Source organism: Phoca vitulina, unplaced genomic scaffold (genome assembly GCF_004348235.1).
Source record: "Phoca vitulina isolate PV1807 unplaced genomic scaffold, GSC_HSeal_1.0 scaffold12, whole genome shotgun sequence".
Taxonomy (NCBI): Eukaryota; Metazoa; Chordata; class Mammalia; order Carnivora; family Phocidae; genus Phoca; species Phoca vitulina.
The window spans coordinates 4094043-4111734 of record NW_022589715.1 but is presented as its reverse complement, the minus strand read 5'-3'; the positions used below and the strand labels follow the sequence as shown (position 1 = coordinate 4111734).

The 17692-nt window shown below is 36.2% G+C and overlaps 1 protein-coding gene across 1 annotated transcript in view; it reads left to right on the top strand.

Moving 5' to 3' along the window:
* Positions 1 to 17692, top strand: part of STRN (striatin) — a 93213-nt gene that overhangs the window by 29833 nt on the left and 45688 nt on the right. The window contains exons 2-3 of the mRNA XM_032410291.1: positions 2872 to 2975; positions 10791 to 10864. Of these exons, the coding sequence (XP_032266182.1) occupies positions 2872 to 2975; positions 10791 to 10864 (178 nt within the window). The remainder of the gene's footprint in view (positions 1 to 2871; positions 2976 to 10790; positions 10865 to 17692) is intronic.

Below are 17692 nucleotides of genomic sequence, written 5' to 3'. Positions count from 1 at the left end.
TTCATGTCTTTTTAGGCTCCTTCAATCTAAAACAGTCTTTCCTTGACTTTTATGAGCTGACACTTTTGAACATCACAAGAAAGTTAATGTGAAATGTCCCTCAACTTGAATTTGCCTGATATTTCCTTATGATTGATTTCAGGTTATGTATCTTTGGCAGAAATATCACAGAGGTATTCTGTGATCACCAAGAAATATCACCAATACTATTTTTTTGTTTGTCTTTCTAGGCAACTCCATCTTCTGTGTAATCTTTGTCTTAAACAGTTCTAGGTCTTTTATTTTATTTTATTTTATTTATTTTATTTTTTTTAAAGATTTTATTTATTTGAGAGAGAGAGAGAGAGAGAGCGCACATGAGAGGGGGAGGGCCAGAGGGAGAAGCAGACTCCCCGCTGAGCAGGGAGCCCGATGCGGGACTCGATCCTGGGACTCCAGGATCATGACCTGAGCCAAAGGCAGTCGCTTAACCAACTGAGCCACCCAGGCGCCCTAGGTCTTTTATTTTTATTAAATATTTAACTAATCCAATATGTGAATTGGTAGAAGGATGGGGAAGCAAGTGTACTGGAAACAACAAGGAGTTTTTAATCACAGTAGAGACTTTCCAGTATTATGGGCTGAAGTTTCAGAATCATCCAGGAACCATGACGGTGGCAGAAATACAAAACTAGCCAAAGGATATAGAGAGGAAGAAATTGGTCATTGATTTTATTATTACTTTGATTTTATAATTATGCAGATTAGATTATTGTTTTTATTAAAGCCATTTTGAAGAGTGTATAGAATTCTATGCCAAAGCATTGTTTGGTCAAACAAGTTGGACTATCATATCCTTTTGACAAGGCTTTCATTTTTTCAGCTTTTATTATTCCTTTTTTTTAGTGGGTGAGTGGGGGGCAGATGGAGATGAGGGATAGAGGGAGAGGGAGAGAATCTTTTTTTTTTTTTTAAAGATTTTTATTTGAGAGAGAGAGCGAGAGAGAACATGAGCAGGGGGGAGAGGGAGAAGCAGGCTCCCCACAAGCAGGGAGCCTGATGCGGGGCTCGATCCCAGGACCCTGGGATCATGACCTGAGCCAAAGGCAGATGTTTAACTGACTGAGCTACCCAGACGCCCCAGGAAGGGAGAATCTTAAGCAGGCTCCATGCTCAATGCAGAGCCTGACCTGGGGCTCAGTCTCACGATCGCGAGATCATGACCCGAGCTAAAATCAAGAGTTGGAAGCTTAACTGACTGGGCCACCCAGGTGCCCCTCATTTTTGTCAGCTTTAAATACAATGTGTTATTATGCTTACATAAAATAATGATCTCCTTGCAGAATACATAATTTTGAAAGGTTTTATAATCATTAAGTTTGGGTAGTATAGATATTTGATGTCTTTTCCTCTGTCTATGGTTGTCTTTGGACTATTTTTAATTCAGTAAGAAAAAAATAATCCTTCTTTAATTGCAATTTCAAGAGCTTATTGAAATAAAAACAAAAACAGCACTACTTACATCTTGAAAATTATAAGATCCTTGGTAAATTGGATTTTGTGTTCAATATGGTACTGAAAACATAGAAAGGAGTGTTATTCAAACTGAGTAGTAGTAGTTAGTGGTTCACTTACTAAACTTTAGTTGGACAATCCACAATTTCTTAAGGATGTGGTAAGGTCATCATTAAATATAAGTTCCTGCTTACTTAAATGGAAAGCACTGTGGAAATATAAGTAACATTGTTATCTGAACTAATGTTCAGATAATGGAAGGGGAAAGCATATGAGAATAGTGAAATTGATGGCTATCCTTGAGGGTCCTTAAATCCCTTCTGCCCTATTCTTAGTGGTGTTATGAGTTACTTTAACAAGTTAGTGTTTGCAACTAGTTTCAGTTCCTTAAGTGGAAGATATTATTTCAATTCTAAGTGTCTTTTTAGGTATTCTGGAGAGCCACTCTTACCTAGCTGTTTTTCTGAAGACAAAAGTTTTACAGTTTGTTTACATGTTAAAATGTAGGGTTTTTTTGTTTTTGGTTTTTTCTTTAATTATTCCTTGAAGGGGCCAGGAACCAATGGAGGGCTGTGGTTTCTGATTTTCCTTTTTTGAACTTTCACTTTTTTTCTGCACATTAAATCTCCTAAAAGAGGCTGGGGTGAAAGGTGGGGATTGAGAAAAGGCAGCTCTTTATTGTTTGCAGGGGAGGTCCAGAATAAAGCCTTTCAAGACAATCTTAAGTCCATCATAAGATTTATATATGTGGTGAAGCTCTGAGAACTGTTACTTCTCAGTGGTATTACAAGAACTCAGGATTTTACTAGCCCCTTTCCCCATCTTCCCTCTTTATAAAAGAGAAGCCCCCTCAATGCCATAAACACTTAAGTAAACTATACTGTACACTTTGCATATGTCTGCATTTATATTGGTTGTTTTAGATTATAGACTCTTACAGGACACAGTCTACCTGTTGTAACATCCCTGATCTGAAGTAAAATGCATATCTTATTTTATTTTATTTTATTTTTTTAAGATTTTATTTATTTATTCATGAGAGACAGAGAGAGAGAGGCAGAGGGAGAAGCAGGCTCCCAAGGAGCAGAGAGCCTGATGCGGGACTCGATCCCAGGACCCTGGGATCATGACCTGAGCCGAAGGCAGACGCTTAACCATCTGAGCCACCCAGGCGCCCAAAATGCATATTTAAAAAAAAAGGTTTTTTTCCCCTTGCAATCAGTGCCTTTCCATATACTTACGCACTTGTGACACATATGTAGAAGGAAACGTATTTGCATCTAAGTGTCCTATCTCCCAAAGTTTCTTTCTTCAACTGGGTTAAAAAGTTTTTTTATTTGGTCTAATCTTAGTTTTGTCTTCTTTTTCCCTACTCAGGCCCAGATTGCTTTCCTTCAGGGGGAAAGAAAGGGTCAAGAAATTTTGAAGAAGGATCTTGTGAGGAGGATCAAAATGCTGGAGTACGCTCTTAAACAGGAAAGGTAATTCAATGAAGTGGAAGATGATGTTCTCTTTAAAGATTGGAGTAATTTTTCTGTCATTCCTAAAACAAATCCAAATTTTAATACTTAATACTTTTGAATTCAGGAAATAGTGTCTGTAATATAAAAATGGTTGTAATGTTAATTTAATGTTCTTGTGAATGTTTAATAATCATGACCAATAAATTGATTTACATGATTTAAAAAAAAATTTAGCAACATTTTTCCTCTTCCCTGTCCTTTCTTAAGAAACTTAGGTGTTTCCTGAGCTGTCATTATCCATTTCTTTATGGAATTGAAATCATTTTTGAGTTGTAAAGGAAATTTCTGTGATGCTTACTCCCTCATCAACTAATATTATTCAGTTTGATGTGTTTTCTTTGGGAAAAAATGCAGACTGTATTGAGAATCTTTTTTATCTTTTTCTAGACTTTTTTTTTGGTATTTTGTTCCTTTGCTATCAGCACTATTCATCTCTCTCCAGAAGTGAATCTTATCTTTCTATGTTGCTAGGTCTAAGATACTCAAGCAATTAAGCTCGGGTCACAGGTAAAGGACAGTGGGTCATAGATGAGAATTTTGGAAGTTTTCATATGAATTATAAGTTTATTTGTTTTAACAGGTCGTCTTTGGATTTTTTGTTTTTAGAGAATTTTTTGTTTTTGTTTCTGATAATTGAGTACTTGATAGGCGATATTGAAATTCTCTATTTTGCTTGTTTTTTTTTTTTAAGATTTTATTTATTTGTTAGAGCATGGGCGAGAGAGAGTGAGCGAGAGTACAAGTAGGGGGAGCTGCAGGCAGAGGGAGAAGCAGGCTCCCTGCTGAGCAAGGAGCCCGATGCGGGACTCGATCCCAGGACCCTGGGATCATGACCTGAGCCGAAGGCAGCCGCTTAACCGACTGAGCCACCCAGGCGACCCTATTTTGCTTGTTTTGATCACATACTTTTCTCATTTCTTTGAAGTTGATGAATGGGCTGTTTGCAAAACTGCCATAAAATAGCATTTAACAGATGATATTTGTGAATATTAAGAAGCAGATTAAACTTTATTAGAACTTGTTTTCACCTTTATGCGGGATCTTTGAATGGCACAAGAAATTGAAAACAGGCTGACCTCTTGGTTAGAAAATAGATGATTATTTTTATTCCTTGAGAGGTTGATTGAAAGCTGTATTGGAGAGATTGGGTGGGGGGAGGGAAACTACTTTTAAAAGCATGCAATTTGGGAATATTTGAGATTTTAAGCAATCTAATTATAGGCATCATGGAAGAGAAAGAATAATAACATTAATAATGGCAACTATTTATTAACTACTGTGTACCAGGCCTTGAAGCTTAAAAACAAAGTAACTTGAGTAGAGTTGCAAAGTTGTAGGAGAGCTGTGATTCAGATCCCTCAGGTCTGTCTGATTCTGAAGTCTATACTCTTTACCAATACATGATTCTATCTTGTAATACAGAAGAATTAAAATATACATATACTAAAGTAACCAGGGATGTTTTGTGTGTGTGTGTGTGTGTGTGTGTGTGTGTATGTATGAGTGTGTCCCTTCTCATTAAACATATTCATTAATATATCCATCCAACTTAAGCACTGTGCTGGAGCTGAGTATAAACATAGGTCACTGTCCTTGTCCTTGTCCTTAAGGGCTCAGAGTAGCAAGAAACACACTTGTAAACCACAGAAGTGCAGTGCAGTATGATAAGTGCTATGGGAGATGTCTATACAGGGTACAGTGGGGTCACAAAGAAGGGAGTGGTTATTTGGATCTGGAAGGTGGAAGTAGAAGGAAGGATGTAATTGGAGAGGAGTTGAGACTTCAACAGTATCATAAAAAATAAGATGTTCGCCAGATAGGCAAAGTTCAAGAAGTAGAGAGGGTATGTTTGACAGGGAACAAAGTAGTTTGGTGTGTTACAGAAATATGCAGTCACTGTGTGTGGAGGGTAGGATGTTAGTTGTGATTTAGTAAGTGATAATGGTAGACGTGAGCAAGAGCCAGATGATGGAGAACTTAACTAAGGAGTGCAGACTTTTATCTTCCATATAATAGGGAACATTGAAAGTTTTTCAAAACCTTTTATTCTGAAATTTCTCAAGCTAATAGTAGTTGCAAGAACTACATGCCTTTTACCCGGATTCACCTAGTTGACAACATTTTGCTGTATTTACTGGTATGTTCACTCTGTAGGCACATTGCTTTTTTTCTGAATCATTTGCTACTTAGATGCAGATGTTATACCCCTTTGTCCCTGAATACCTCAGTATATATCTTCTAAGAGCAAGGAGATTCCCTTATATAATTACAACTCTCTGTCAAATTAAGGAAATTTAATGTTGATATAGCACTATTACCTAATATAGCCGATATTCATATGCTCCAGTGATGATCTTTTTTTTTTTTTTTAAGATTTTATTTATTTGACAGCTAGAGAGGGAACACAAGCAGGGGGAGTGGGAGAGGGAGAAGCAGGCTTCCCGCTGAGCAGGGAGCCCAGTGTGGGGCTCGATCCCAGGACTCTGGGATCATGACCTGAGCTGAAGGCAGATGCTTAATGACTGAGCCACCCAGGTGCCCCTCCAGTGATGATCTTAATAGTATTTTTCCCCATCAAATGTCCCAGTAATGATTTTCATAGTACTTTTTTTTCCTGCTCTAGGATCCAGTCTAGGAATACATATTGTATTTAGTTGTCATGCAGTTGAAAGGAGCATGGAATAGTGTGAAAGAGATTTTAGAAAGATCACCCTGACTTCGTTATGGGGGATGGATTGGAAGGATCTATGAATAGAAGCTGGAAGAGTCTAATAGTCTAGGATGAGAAATTATAACATGGTAGGTGCTGGAATAGAGGAGGCATCAGCTATGAAACATTTTAAATAGAATCCATAAAAATTATAATTCAAGAATGGTTCCCAGGTTCCTGGCTTGAGTGAAAGTTTTATAAGTTATCAAATGAATTAAAGATTAAGAAGTAAGTGTTGAAAAGCAGATATGGGAGTGGGACTCAGGACTAGAGATGTGTACTTAGGAACCATAAGTATTGTGGATAAAGTTATAGGAGTAGTTGAAACAAGCAGAACAAGTATTATGGGAGGAGAAGAGAGAATCAGCCAGAGCCACAGGAAATGGAAATGTTTGAGGAAAAGGCAGAAGGAGGAAGAGCCAGCAAAGGAATGGCTGGAGAAGGAAGGAGAGAGAGCAGTATATTGGACGCAAGCTAAAGAAGGTGGGAGTTTGACAATTGCAGATGCCCAGCAGACTCCAGGTAAGTTGTAAGCTGAAAGTAGTTATCTAGATGTGCCAGGTAGGAGCTTGCTGGTCTCCTTGCCAGGATAGTTTCAGTGAGGTAGCAGGAACATAAACCAGATCACAGGGCATTGAGGGCTGAGAACTCAGGACAGATAAAGTGGAGACAGATACAGTCGCTTATTTTTTCAAGTAGTTTGACTTTGAAAAACAGAAGAGATAACTGGCTGGGTCTAGGGAAGATTTTTTTTTTTTTTTAAACTAATGGAATTCTCCTAATTCCAGAGTCACTGATTTTGTATCTTTTGAAATTTATGGAGTGATTTGAGATTATTCCTGATGTTATGGCACTACTTAAGTGTAATAAGGAATAAAAAAGCATTTCTTTCTGGATTAGAGCTCTTAAACATTTCAGTTCTTTAACTCTGAAATTATTTTTCGAATGTTTTAATGCCAGGAATTTTTAAAAATTTTGGAGTTCAAGAACATTTCAGTTCTTCTGATTCTGAAATTATTTTTCTAATACTTTAAGCCAAGAATTTTTAAGTTTTTTTATTGAGCATAATTTGAAACATAAAGGTAGAGACTAATATTTTTTATATACACCTCCAAGCCTCAACAGTTAATGTTCCTGTCATTCTTGCTTCATCTTTATCTATTTTAGAACAGCAAATTCTAGACATCTTGTCATTTACCCTGACATACCTAAGTGTAAGGATCATGATTTAGAATTGCTGTGTTACAGATTTTCTAAGTAGTCCCACTTAAAAAGATCCAAAATTAAGTGAAACTGAATCTTTAACATTACAGGAAGATTACTCGCCTAGCCAGGAATTTATCAAGGCATTCCTTATAGTGTGGTAGAATATGTAAAATGAGGAAATTTATGTCTAATTTTTCAAGAACACATAGTGTTTAATCTAAGGTTTACTCAGGAACTTCTATACTGAAGAACCTTAAATACTATATAAAATACAATTCTGAAACATTCCATTTTTCCCCATTTCTTTCACCTGCACTATAAAAACCCACATGTCCTCCTTGCCTCTGATATTTCCATATTCTAATTCATCTTCCACATTCATAGGATGCATTTTTTGAAATACAGATATTATATCCCTGCTTAAAAATATCTAGCTAATTTCAGAGATCTTAGTAAAACCTCTTACAGCCAGGCCCCTTTCTAGTCCTGTACACACACACACACACACGCACACACACCCACGCACAAACGCACACACACCCACGCACAGCCACACACACACACACGGCTTTTTTTTTTTTTTTTTGACCCATGATGTATTTTTTTCCCCACTTTTTCTTCTGACAGAAATACTTTTCATCAATCTATTTGTCTGACTGGAAAACCACTGGTTTTTTGAGGTTTAGCTAGAATCTCATATGTTACCTTTTTTTTTTTTTGGTAGTTCTCCTTGACACCACCTTTGACAGAATTAGATAATCTCTTATCTGAATTCCTATAACATTTGATCTATCTCATAACTCTTACCACAGTGTGCTGTCGTTATTTATTTTAATTTCTATCTCTTAGCCATCTCCTTGCCTCCACCCTTAATTGACTACAAACTGCCGGTTATTCCCAGCAGCCAATACAGTGCCTGACATGTCATAAGAATTCAGAAACAGTTCATTGATTTAATCAGATTATTTTTAGCATCAACATTTAAAATGTGATTGGGATGCTGTGTTATATTCCTAGCACATTATATGTAATAATAGACTTTGAAACAAAGCTATAATGGGACTTCTTTATTATTATACAATTTTTATGCTCTTTTATCCAGTAAAGGTCAGTTGGGAGGCCTAGCTATGTATCAGACATAGGGTTCTTAGGCATGAGATCTGCTATTTATTTTACAGTCACATTTAGACAAAAAGATAAGGGAATAAGAAGATTGGTAAGTAACACAGTGAGATGAAGTATTAAAACCATGGGAAACAATATGAGTGAGAAAGGTATTTGGCATGTTAGCTTGAATGTTGCTAAGTTGAGAAGGGTTCTGGGAGTAAGGTTTTTTTCAGTGAATTTAACAGTTTAGTAGGGAGACCCTGCTTTAAGGGAACACAGCCTGTGGTAAACATGACAGTTCTTTACTTACTTTGTCTAATTTTTTATGAAATGTTAGCTCATAGTATGTTATTTTTATTAATACATTGTAAAGAATATTTTCTATTCCCCTTTTATATAAACTCTGTTGCAGTTTTTCCCAAGACCACTAGAATGCACTATAGTGCAGTATTTTTATATAGAAATGTTTTTCTGTGTGTGTGTGTGTGTGTGTGTGTGTATATATATATATATATATATATATATATATATATATATATATAAATGCACTCCATAATATTTTATTGCTACTTTTATTCCATTCTCAGACCAGTTACTTTCAATTGCTAGTTGACTTTTAGGAGGTATTGTTACTTTGTTTCATGGTAGATGAAAAATCTGAAGATTGACAAATATTAAGAACCTTGTTTAATTTCTGGTAACTGTAAGTAAAATTAAGTGGCTATAAATCTTATTCTCTAATAATCAACATTATTACAAATACATTGAAATAGACTAGGAAATGTTTAGTCTGGTGATGAAATCTTTGTGATTAGCAGAAGCATTGGGAATAGAGAAAGAGATGTTCTAGTTAATTTGGAACAAAAGTATTTACTAAAAATTTTAAAAAAAGAAGAAATATATGCATGTTAATTAACCAAATAACACAATATGGTCTCCCTTTATGTATTCCTTTCCTTTCCCCAAGGAAATCTTACTAATGTCTTCCGTATTCTTCCAGAAATCTTCTATGAATATGACATATATATATATAACACATATGTAAAACAAATACTCTTTATTTTTAATGTGTGTATATTATTACAAAACATTCTGTACATACGCAAAACATATAAGACTAATATATACTCCTATACTCGCTGCCGACCTTAAATAGAACATTAGCTATCTGTAATTTTCATAGGTTTTCTTAAGATCCTCCTCTATATAAATGTTGATTTTTCTGTTGTAACTATAAAATAATATGAATTCCAGTACTTTGCCCATTTGAGCAAATAATTTTCATTTCCTTTATATCTTTTTTGAAATATAAAAACTTCTTTATGTGAAGTGCTGAATAGTTTTTTTATAAAAAAATTAACTTTGGAATTTGGCTATATTATCCCCTCATTCCTTCTTTATTACTTTATTACTTTGGTTTTTCTAATTATTATTACTGTTGTTGTTATCCTAACCTTATTGCATTTAATATTTATTATAAATGGCCTCAATATTTTGGGGAAGCAAACAAGTAAAAATATATAAATACATTACGTAAGTATGGCCATTTTTGATTGACCTTTAAAATTTTTACTTTATCTGGATTATTTTTTTGGTCTCAGATGTTTAAATCTGAAATGGTGAAATCAGGTTAGCCAGAAATAATTATATTCAGCTAGCTTTAAAAGGGAAATAGGTAAGAATTTCTCCGCAAAGGATATCTTGACTATTAAAAAAAAAATGTATTCATTCCTATTGAAATATCTTATTCAGCACTGGTGATTAGGGCTGATTCCCCCTCTCTCCTTTGGATTGTTTACTGTAATGCATACTTGGTAAATCGTAATTGCCTGACAAGGCACAGAGTATTATAGATGACTTAAAACATTTTTTTGAGTATGGTTGACACACAGTGTTACATTAGTTTCAGTTGTCCAGCACAGTGATTCATTATCTCTATATGTTATGCTATGTTTACCACGAGTGTAGCTACCATGTGTCACCATACAGTGCTATTACAGTATCATCAACTGTATTCCTTGTACCTTTTATTCCTGTGACTTATTCAGTCCGTAACTCAAGCCTGTATCTCCCAGTCCCCTTTCCCCGTTTTGCCCATTCCCTCACTGCCCATTCCCTCACTGCCCTTCCCTCTGGTAAGTCCCTGTTTTCTATATTTATAGGTCTGATTCTGCTTTTTGTTTATTTATTTGTTTTGTTTTCTAAGATTACACACATGAGTGAAACCATTTGGTATTTGTCTTTCTCAGTCTGACTTACTTCACTTAGCATGATACCCTCTGGGCCCATCCACGTTGTCACGGATGGCAAGATCTCACCCTTTTGTTATGGCTGCATAATACTCCGTTGTATGTACATACCATTAGATGAGTTTTCTTTTTATAAATACATCAATTTTGAGAAAGGTTAGTCTTCTACAAGTTTATTTCGTAATCCAAATTTATCTACTGCTTTTGATAGTAGAATTGTAATTTGGCAATCATCAAGAAAATTTGAATACTATAGAAACTAGAATGTTCTATGTAATTATAGAAAGATTTATGGTTTCCAGTGTTACTCTTTTATTTGTTGTAATGGCACTTGATGGTGTAACAACAATAAAATAATAATGACAACCACTTTGACACTGTGGAAGCCTACTTTGAAAGGTAGCCAGGACTACTGTGTACTGATGACTACTCCTATTACATATCCTAAAGTTCATTTAAATATGTTTTAAGATGGTTTGTATTTTCTTATTTCTTTGTTAGAGCCAAATACCACAAGTTGAAATATGGGACAGAATTGAATCAGGGAGATATGAAGCCTCCAAGCTATGATTCTGGTAAGCTAATTTTAAAGGAAGTTTAAGTGATTAAAAAGAAGTTGACATCTAGTATTTATAGCAGCAATATTTATAACTGCAAATTAATTTCGAATTATTTGCATATTAGTGATTTTTTCTGACCTTCTTATCTTTAGTGCTAATCATTTAGTGTCATTTAAATGATTTTCCATCACCTTCCTTCCTTTTTCCTCTTCCCCTTTCTTTAAGTTCCCCATTTTCTGCTTATGTTCTACACTTCGTGGAAAGATCAGAATTCATGGGGTAACATACTAACATAACTGTGTCTTGCTGGGTTTCCCAGTATTAATGGGAACTTTGAGATGTGCGGTACAAAGTACATCATGCCCTTGAAATCCTGAGAGAAAGAGAAGGAATGATGGAGTTCACAGATTTCTTTTCAAGTACAGGGAATTCCTAATCCCTTCAACCTCATCCCTCAGTTGCAGGTGCAAAATTGTTTTTGGATTTTCTTATGCACAGAAGATTCTGCAGCCGGACCATCTTTTAACAGCTGAAACATTTATGATGTTTTTGTGTTATTTCTTCTTTTTTATTCTCCTACCTTCCTCTTCATCCCTACAAAAATAACACTTTGTAAACAATCAGATATTAAGGATATAGACATAATTGACTTATTAGGAGGTATAACAGATAGTAGGAAAAGTTGTTCAAGTTATGTTTCAAATGAGTATGTTTTGACATAATTTCAGATTAAATTTCTAGATCAAATATCTGACGATATCAGTTATTGTTTATATCATTTATATGTTGAAATATATGAAATATGTGCCTTGTACTAGGGCCTCTATGTGTGTTAACCTTAATTCTTAAAATAGTTGCTCATAAAGATGGTATTGTTCTTATTTTACCTATGTGAAAATTGAACTCAGAGAACTGGAGAAACTTGCATGAGGTCACACAATTATTAAGTAGTGGGAATATGGATCTGAGCCCAGGTCTAATGACTGCAACATTCATATGTATATTTTTAAAGTTTGTTTGTTTGTTTATGTAATCTCTACACCAGGGTGGGGCTCGAACTCATAACCCCAAGATCAAGAGTCGCATGCTCCTCTGACTGAACCAGCCAGCTGCCCCATACCTGTAGATTTCAAAATTCATATTAGCCCTATTTTACCACACTGCTTCTGTATTTGACAATGTATGAAAAAAACCTTATAAGATCTGAATGTGCTGCTGATTTTAAAGTTCAATTCAGTGTAGTAATGTTAACACATTTCCCCAGCTGAATATTGATCCATGAGATTTGGAGCAGTATCTGTTGATCATTGGCATATTTTTTCCTTTGTTTTTTAAATTTTTCTATCTTGCTTTGGTGTCTCTCCTTTTGACTTGAGATTCACTTAAATGTTTTAAATTTAAACTATTTGTTAAAGGCTGTCCTAAAAGTATCTTGTCCGATTCACAGAAGTGATTCAATCAGGATTTTTATATAAAAAAAAGTTTGTTTCCTTAGTGTTAGATATTATTTTAGGAGTATAAAAGTCTAATTGCAACATATACAAAATGTTTATAAGTAAACAATGTGGTTCTAGAAAAAGTTTGACTCTTATGCATGTAAGTTCAACTCTGCCCTGACACTTTAAATATTTATGATATTATTTAATGTTTTGGAGATTGCTCTGCTGCTTATCTGAAACTGGGAAAATAGTGGAAATAATTCATAACTTTCAGGTTTATTTTCTTAGTGTACAACACATGGTTAGTACCTAGTATAATTCCATCTATTGATCTTTCACAGTTTATTTACAAATATTAAGTATGTAATACTTGTCAGACCCAGCTTCAAATTCAGTGAATAAGATAACAATGCCCTATTGGATTCTTACAGGGAAGATAAGAAAAAAGTGATTACAGTAAAATGACATGTATAATGGGGAAGGTAATAGGTATTATAGAGCACAATATCTAGTCCTAAGTAGTCAAATGGTGTTTAAAGTTAACATCTGAAGGACAAGTAAGAATTGGCCAGGCAAAGTGAACTTACTAAATATTTGCTGAATGAGAGGTGGGAGAAAGGCAGGGGGAAGAATCTGGCACATTTGAGAAATAAAATAACTGGCTAGTAGAGAAAGGGAGGGAAGGAGTATTTCTAGATGGAGCTAGAGAGTTAGCGGGGGAAGGGGGGAGGGCAGATGGTAAAGTATGTTACAAGGGTCTTGTAAAATATGTTAAGGAATTTACATTTTTATCCTGAGAGTTTTGAGGAGGTATTTGAAGGATCGGATTTCTCTTAGATCCCACAGGCGGCAGTGTAGCAGGTGGATCAGAGAGCCTCTGGATCTGTGACAGGGAGACTGGTGAGCGGACTGTTGGCAGCCTCCTGGCTAAATGAGGAAGGCTGCCTTGACAGGGCACTGACTGGATGTGAAGAGAGAGGGGGGCATGTTCAGGAAATACTTACAGTGTAAAATCTGCAGGAATGAGTTCCAGTTTCGATGTAGGGAATGAAAAAAAGGGACATTCAAAGATGACCCCCACACTTCTAGTTCTCAAAACTAGATCGGAAGTAGATTTGGAAGATGATGGGTTCGCTTTTGGATTTATTAGTTAGGCAATCAAGTGAAGATGGCTGGAGCTCAAACCAGAGGGTATGGCTTTGATATGTAGATTTGAGAGGCATCAGCACATGGTCCCAAAGGCACTCAGGTCATTGTGGAGGAGGAAGAGGCGCCCCCCCCCCACCTCCCACTCCAGACTTTATTCAGAGTGAGAAGAGGACCTGGATTGGAGCCCTGAGGAATGGCAACACTTAAAAAACTGGTAGAAAAATAGAAAGCTGAAAAGGAAATGATAAGAATTATCTTAACAGTAGGATGGAAACCAGGAGAAGAGAGGGATTCCAGAAATAAGGACTCTAAAGCACTATGATTAATAACCAGAGGTCCTAAAGAGTAGCTTTAAGATTCGCAGATCTGTACCTCTGAAACAAATAATACAATATATGTTTAAAAAAAAAAAAAAGATAGCAGGAGGGGAAGAATGAAGGGGAAATCGGAGGGGGGGGCGAACCATGAGAGACGATGGACTCTGAAAAACAAACTGAGGGTTCTAGAGGGGAGGGGGGTGGGAGGATGGGTTAGCCTGGTGATGGGTATTAAAGAGGGCACGTTCTGCATGGAGCACTGGGTGTTATACGCAAACAATGAATCATGGAACACTACACGAAAAACTAATGAGGTAATGTATGGTGATTAACATAATAATTAAAAAAAAGATTTAGTGACACATGGGTCATTACTGTGGGCAGTTTTAAGAGAAAGGTAAGGGTAGAAACAAAGACATGAGTGGAAAATGAAGACTAACTGCAGTTACCTGTAAGTTAGGAAGCTTATTACTGTGGAAAATGAAGACTAACTGCAGTTACCTGTAAGTTAGGAAGCTTATTACTGTGGGCAGTTTTAGGAGGAAGGTAAGGGTAGAAACAAAGACATGAGTGGAAAATGAAGACTAACTGCAGTTACCTGTAAGTCAGGAAGCTTAGATTGTGAAGGTGGAAGAGAGGGATAGCTGAAAGGGTACATGGGGTCAAGGAGTGTGTGTGTGTGTGTGTTTCTTAGAGGAGGAGCAAATAAAAAGGAGAGAGAAGACATATTCAGAATGGGAAGGTATCTGAAGAAGCACAGAGATTGGATTCTTAATTAGCTGGAGAATGGTGGGAGGAGCATGTCTTTTGTTGTTCCCAAGAAAGAATGTAGAAGTTAGGTGATGGATTTGTAGGTTTGGGTTTCACTTTGGTGGTGGGTATTTAATATGCTTTATGTGTAAGACTGGATTACCTGCTAAGAATGTATGATAGGTTTAAGAAAAGTAGAGAAGGTTTAAAATAATAATGAGCAGGAGGGCAAACTGATAATAAATAGTAGGATTGAGAAAAGCTAAGCGTCCAGTTGACAGTTGTGATCATGAGTTTATATAGATGCATTGGTTTGGTTTGCATACTTGACAGCTTGGACAAAAATTAAATAGAATGGAAATAGTTCATAGTTGAATTCATTGAATTCATGGAGAGACCAAAGGGACAAGAAATTTGAGGACATAGACTAAAGAATAATTGAAGTGATAGACTGTGAACTAAAACTAGAGAGGAAAGGAAGTGAAGACAAAAGGAGGCTAAATGGGTAGAAGTGAGGGGATAGGCTGTGGTCTGGAGTAGGCCAGCAAACTTTTCCTGTAAAGGGCCAGATGATAATATTTGGGCTTTTTAGGCCATATGTTCTCTGTTGCAGCTACTCAGCTCTGACATTCTAACATAAAAGTAGCCACAACACACAAATGAATGAGTACGGCAGGCCACATTTGACTTGCAGGTTGTAATTTGCTGGCCCCTGGTCTAAGGTCCCAGCTAAATGAAAGAACTAGTGAGGTGGGAATATGAGTCTGAAGAATACGCTCAGAGAGGGAGTTTGCATCTGCGTCTGTTCTTCATAACGACAAGATCTAAGGTATGACAGCTAGAGAGGGTGGTGGTTGTGGGGAGGCTGAAGTGGATCACCCACATGAATATTAACTTCGCTCAAGATGAGGTAAACGTTTGGTTGCAGAGGAAGCATGTAAGCCTAGTTCTGAGTGTTACTGAGGGATTTGTGGGTGACAGTGATGAGGACAGTGACTAGGAGAGGGTAGAAGGTGGTGTATCCAAACAGGGTAAACTTTAAAGAAGCAGGAATTCTTCTGGTCTTTGCTCTTTTATCCATTTACGATATATTTTTTTTTAAACTGATAATCCAGACTTTTTCTGAGACATTTTTCACAATAAAATTAGTTTCCCTTCTGACTGCGCCCCCCCCCCCCATTTTTTTTATATCCAAACCTTTACATTTCTACCTTAGGAAATTTTACCCCAGGTTATGTTAAAATTTATTTATCTTCCATATTTTAGCTTCTTTTATTTAATATTAGAAGCCAGGTACATATTAAAAATAGAATATTTTTATACAGAGTGACAAATTCTTTTAATCAAGATGTTTAGACCATTTATATTTAATGTGACTAATGATATGGTTAGATTTAAAGCTACCCCCTTTGCTGTTTGTTTTCTGTTTGTTCAGTCTGTTCTTTGATCCCTTTTCCTCTCATGGATTTCTTTGGGATAATCTAGTTTTTTTTTTTTTATCGTTCTATTTTATCTCTTGCTGACTTATTAGCTGCAACTCTTTGCTATTTTGGTGGTATACTTTTTTTTTTTTTAACTTAACCGCAGTCTGTCTTTAAGTAACAATATACCACTTCTTACAGTATGAGAGCCTTGTAACTATGGATTTCTATGTCTCTCTTTGGCAGTTGTTTTCACGTATTTTGCTTCTATTATAAGTCACACACTATATTATTATTTTTGTTAGTTCTCTTTTAAAGAGATTTAAATAATATAAAAAGTATATATTTCCAGTGCTCATCATTCTTTGTGTGGATCCGTATTTTCTGGTGTCATAGTCCATCTGCCTCAAGGACTTTTACATATCCTGTAATATGGGCTGCTGCCAATGAGTTCTTTCAGCTTTTGTGTGTCTGAAAAAGTCTTTCTTTTGCTTGCTTGCATTGTTTCTGATGAGATATCTTCTATCAAACTTATCTCTGTTCTACTGTATGCAGAATGTGACCTTTTTCTCTGTCACTTTTAAGATTTTTCATTTTGTCATTGGTTTTAAGCAATTTCATTATGATGTGCTTCAGTGTAGTCCCCAGGTGACCCCCGCCCCCCAATGTTTCTTGTGCTTGGGGTTCATTGAGTCTCTTGGATCTGTGGATTTAGAGTTTTCATAAAGTATACAACTTTTCAGCCATTCTTTCCTCAGATATTTTTTTTTAAAGATTTTATTTATTTATTTGACAGAGAGAGACACAGCGAGAGAGGGAACACAAGCAGGGGGAGTAGGAGAGGGAGAAGCAGGCCTCCCGCAGAGCAGGGAGCCCGATGCAGGGCTCGATCCCAGGATCCTGGGATCACGACCTGAGCCAAAGGCAGACGCTTAATGACTGAGCCACCCAGGCGCCCCCTTCAGATATTGTTTTTGTTCCCCTCCCTATGCCACAATCTAGAAACTCTGTCAAGGCAGTAAGCTGGAATAATCACAGGGCTCACTGTGTGTTTCCTTTCTCTCAGGGATCGTTGTCCTTTGTTGCCTGAAATCAGGTCTTAACCATGATTTCATCTATTTTGTTTTATAGTTGTTTCAAGCAGGAGGGTAAATTGGGTCCCTGTTACTCTAACTTGACTGGAAGTACCAGTCAACTACTTTTATATTGCCAAGCAGTTCAACTCTTACCACTTTAAAATCCTCACTTTCGTATGATGTCATTTTTTTTTTAACTTGATAAGGTGAGAGTGAATCTGATAGTTGATTGAGAGAACTGTGAATTTTAGCTTGAATATGGAAATGTGGGGAAAATAAAGTTCACATGTACAAAAGTTTTTTTTCTCTTTTAACTTCAGACTTTTTTTTAAAACATGTTACCCAGGGAGTCAGATTTTATCTCAGTACATGGATACACTTTTTTAAAGAGGATGAAGATGCATTCTTATTTGATTTGGCTTAATTTATTTTTTATTAAGGTATCATTTACATAAGTAAAATTCACCTTTTTAGTATTTTCACAAACACATATAGTTTCGTTACTACTACCCTTTGTAGTCAACCCCTTTGTCCCCGGTCTAATCCCCTGGCAGCCACTCATCTGTTTTATGTTCCTATAGTTTTGCCTTTTCCAGAAAGTCATATGAATTTGAGAATCATACAGAATATAGCCTTCTGATTCTAGCTTTTCTCATTTAGCATAATGCATTTGAGATTCATTCATGTTGGT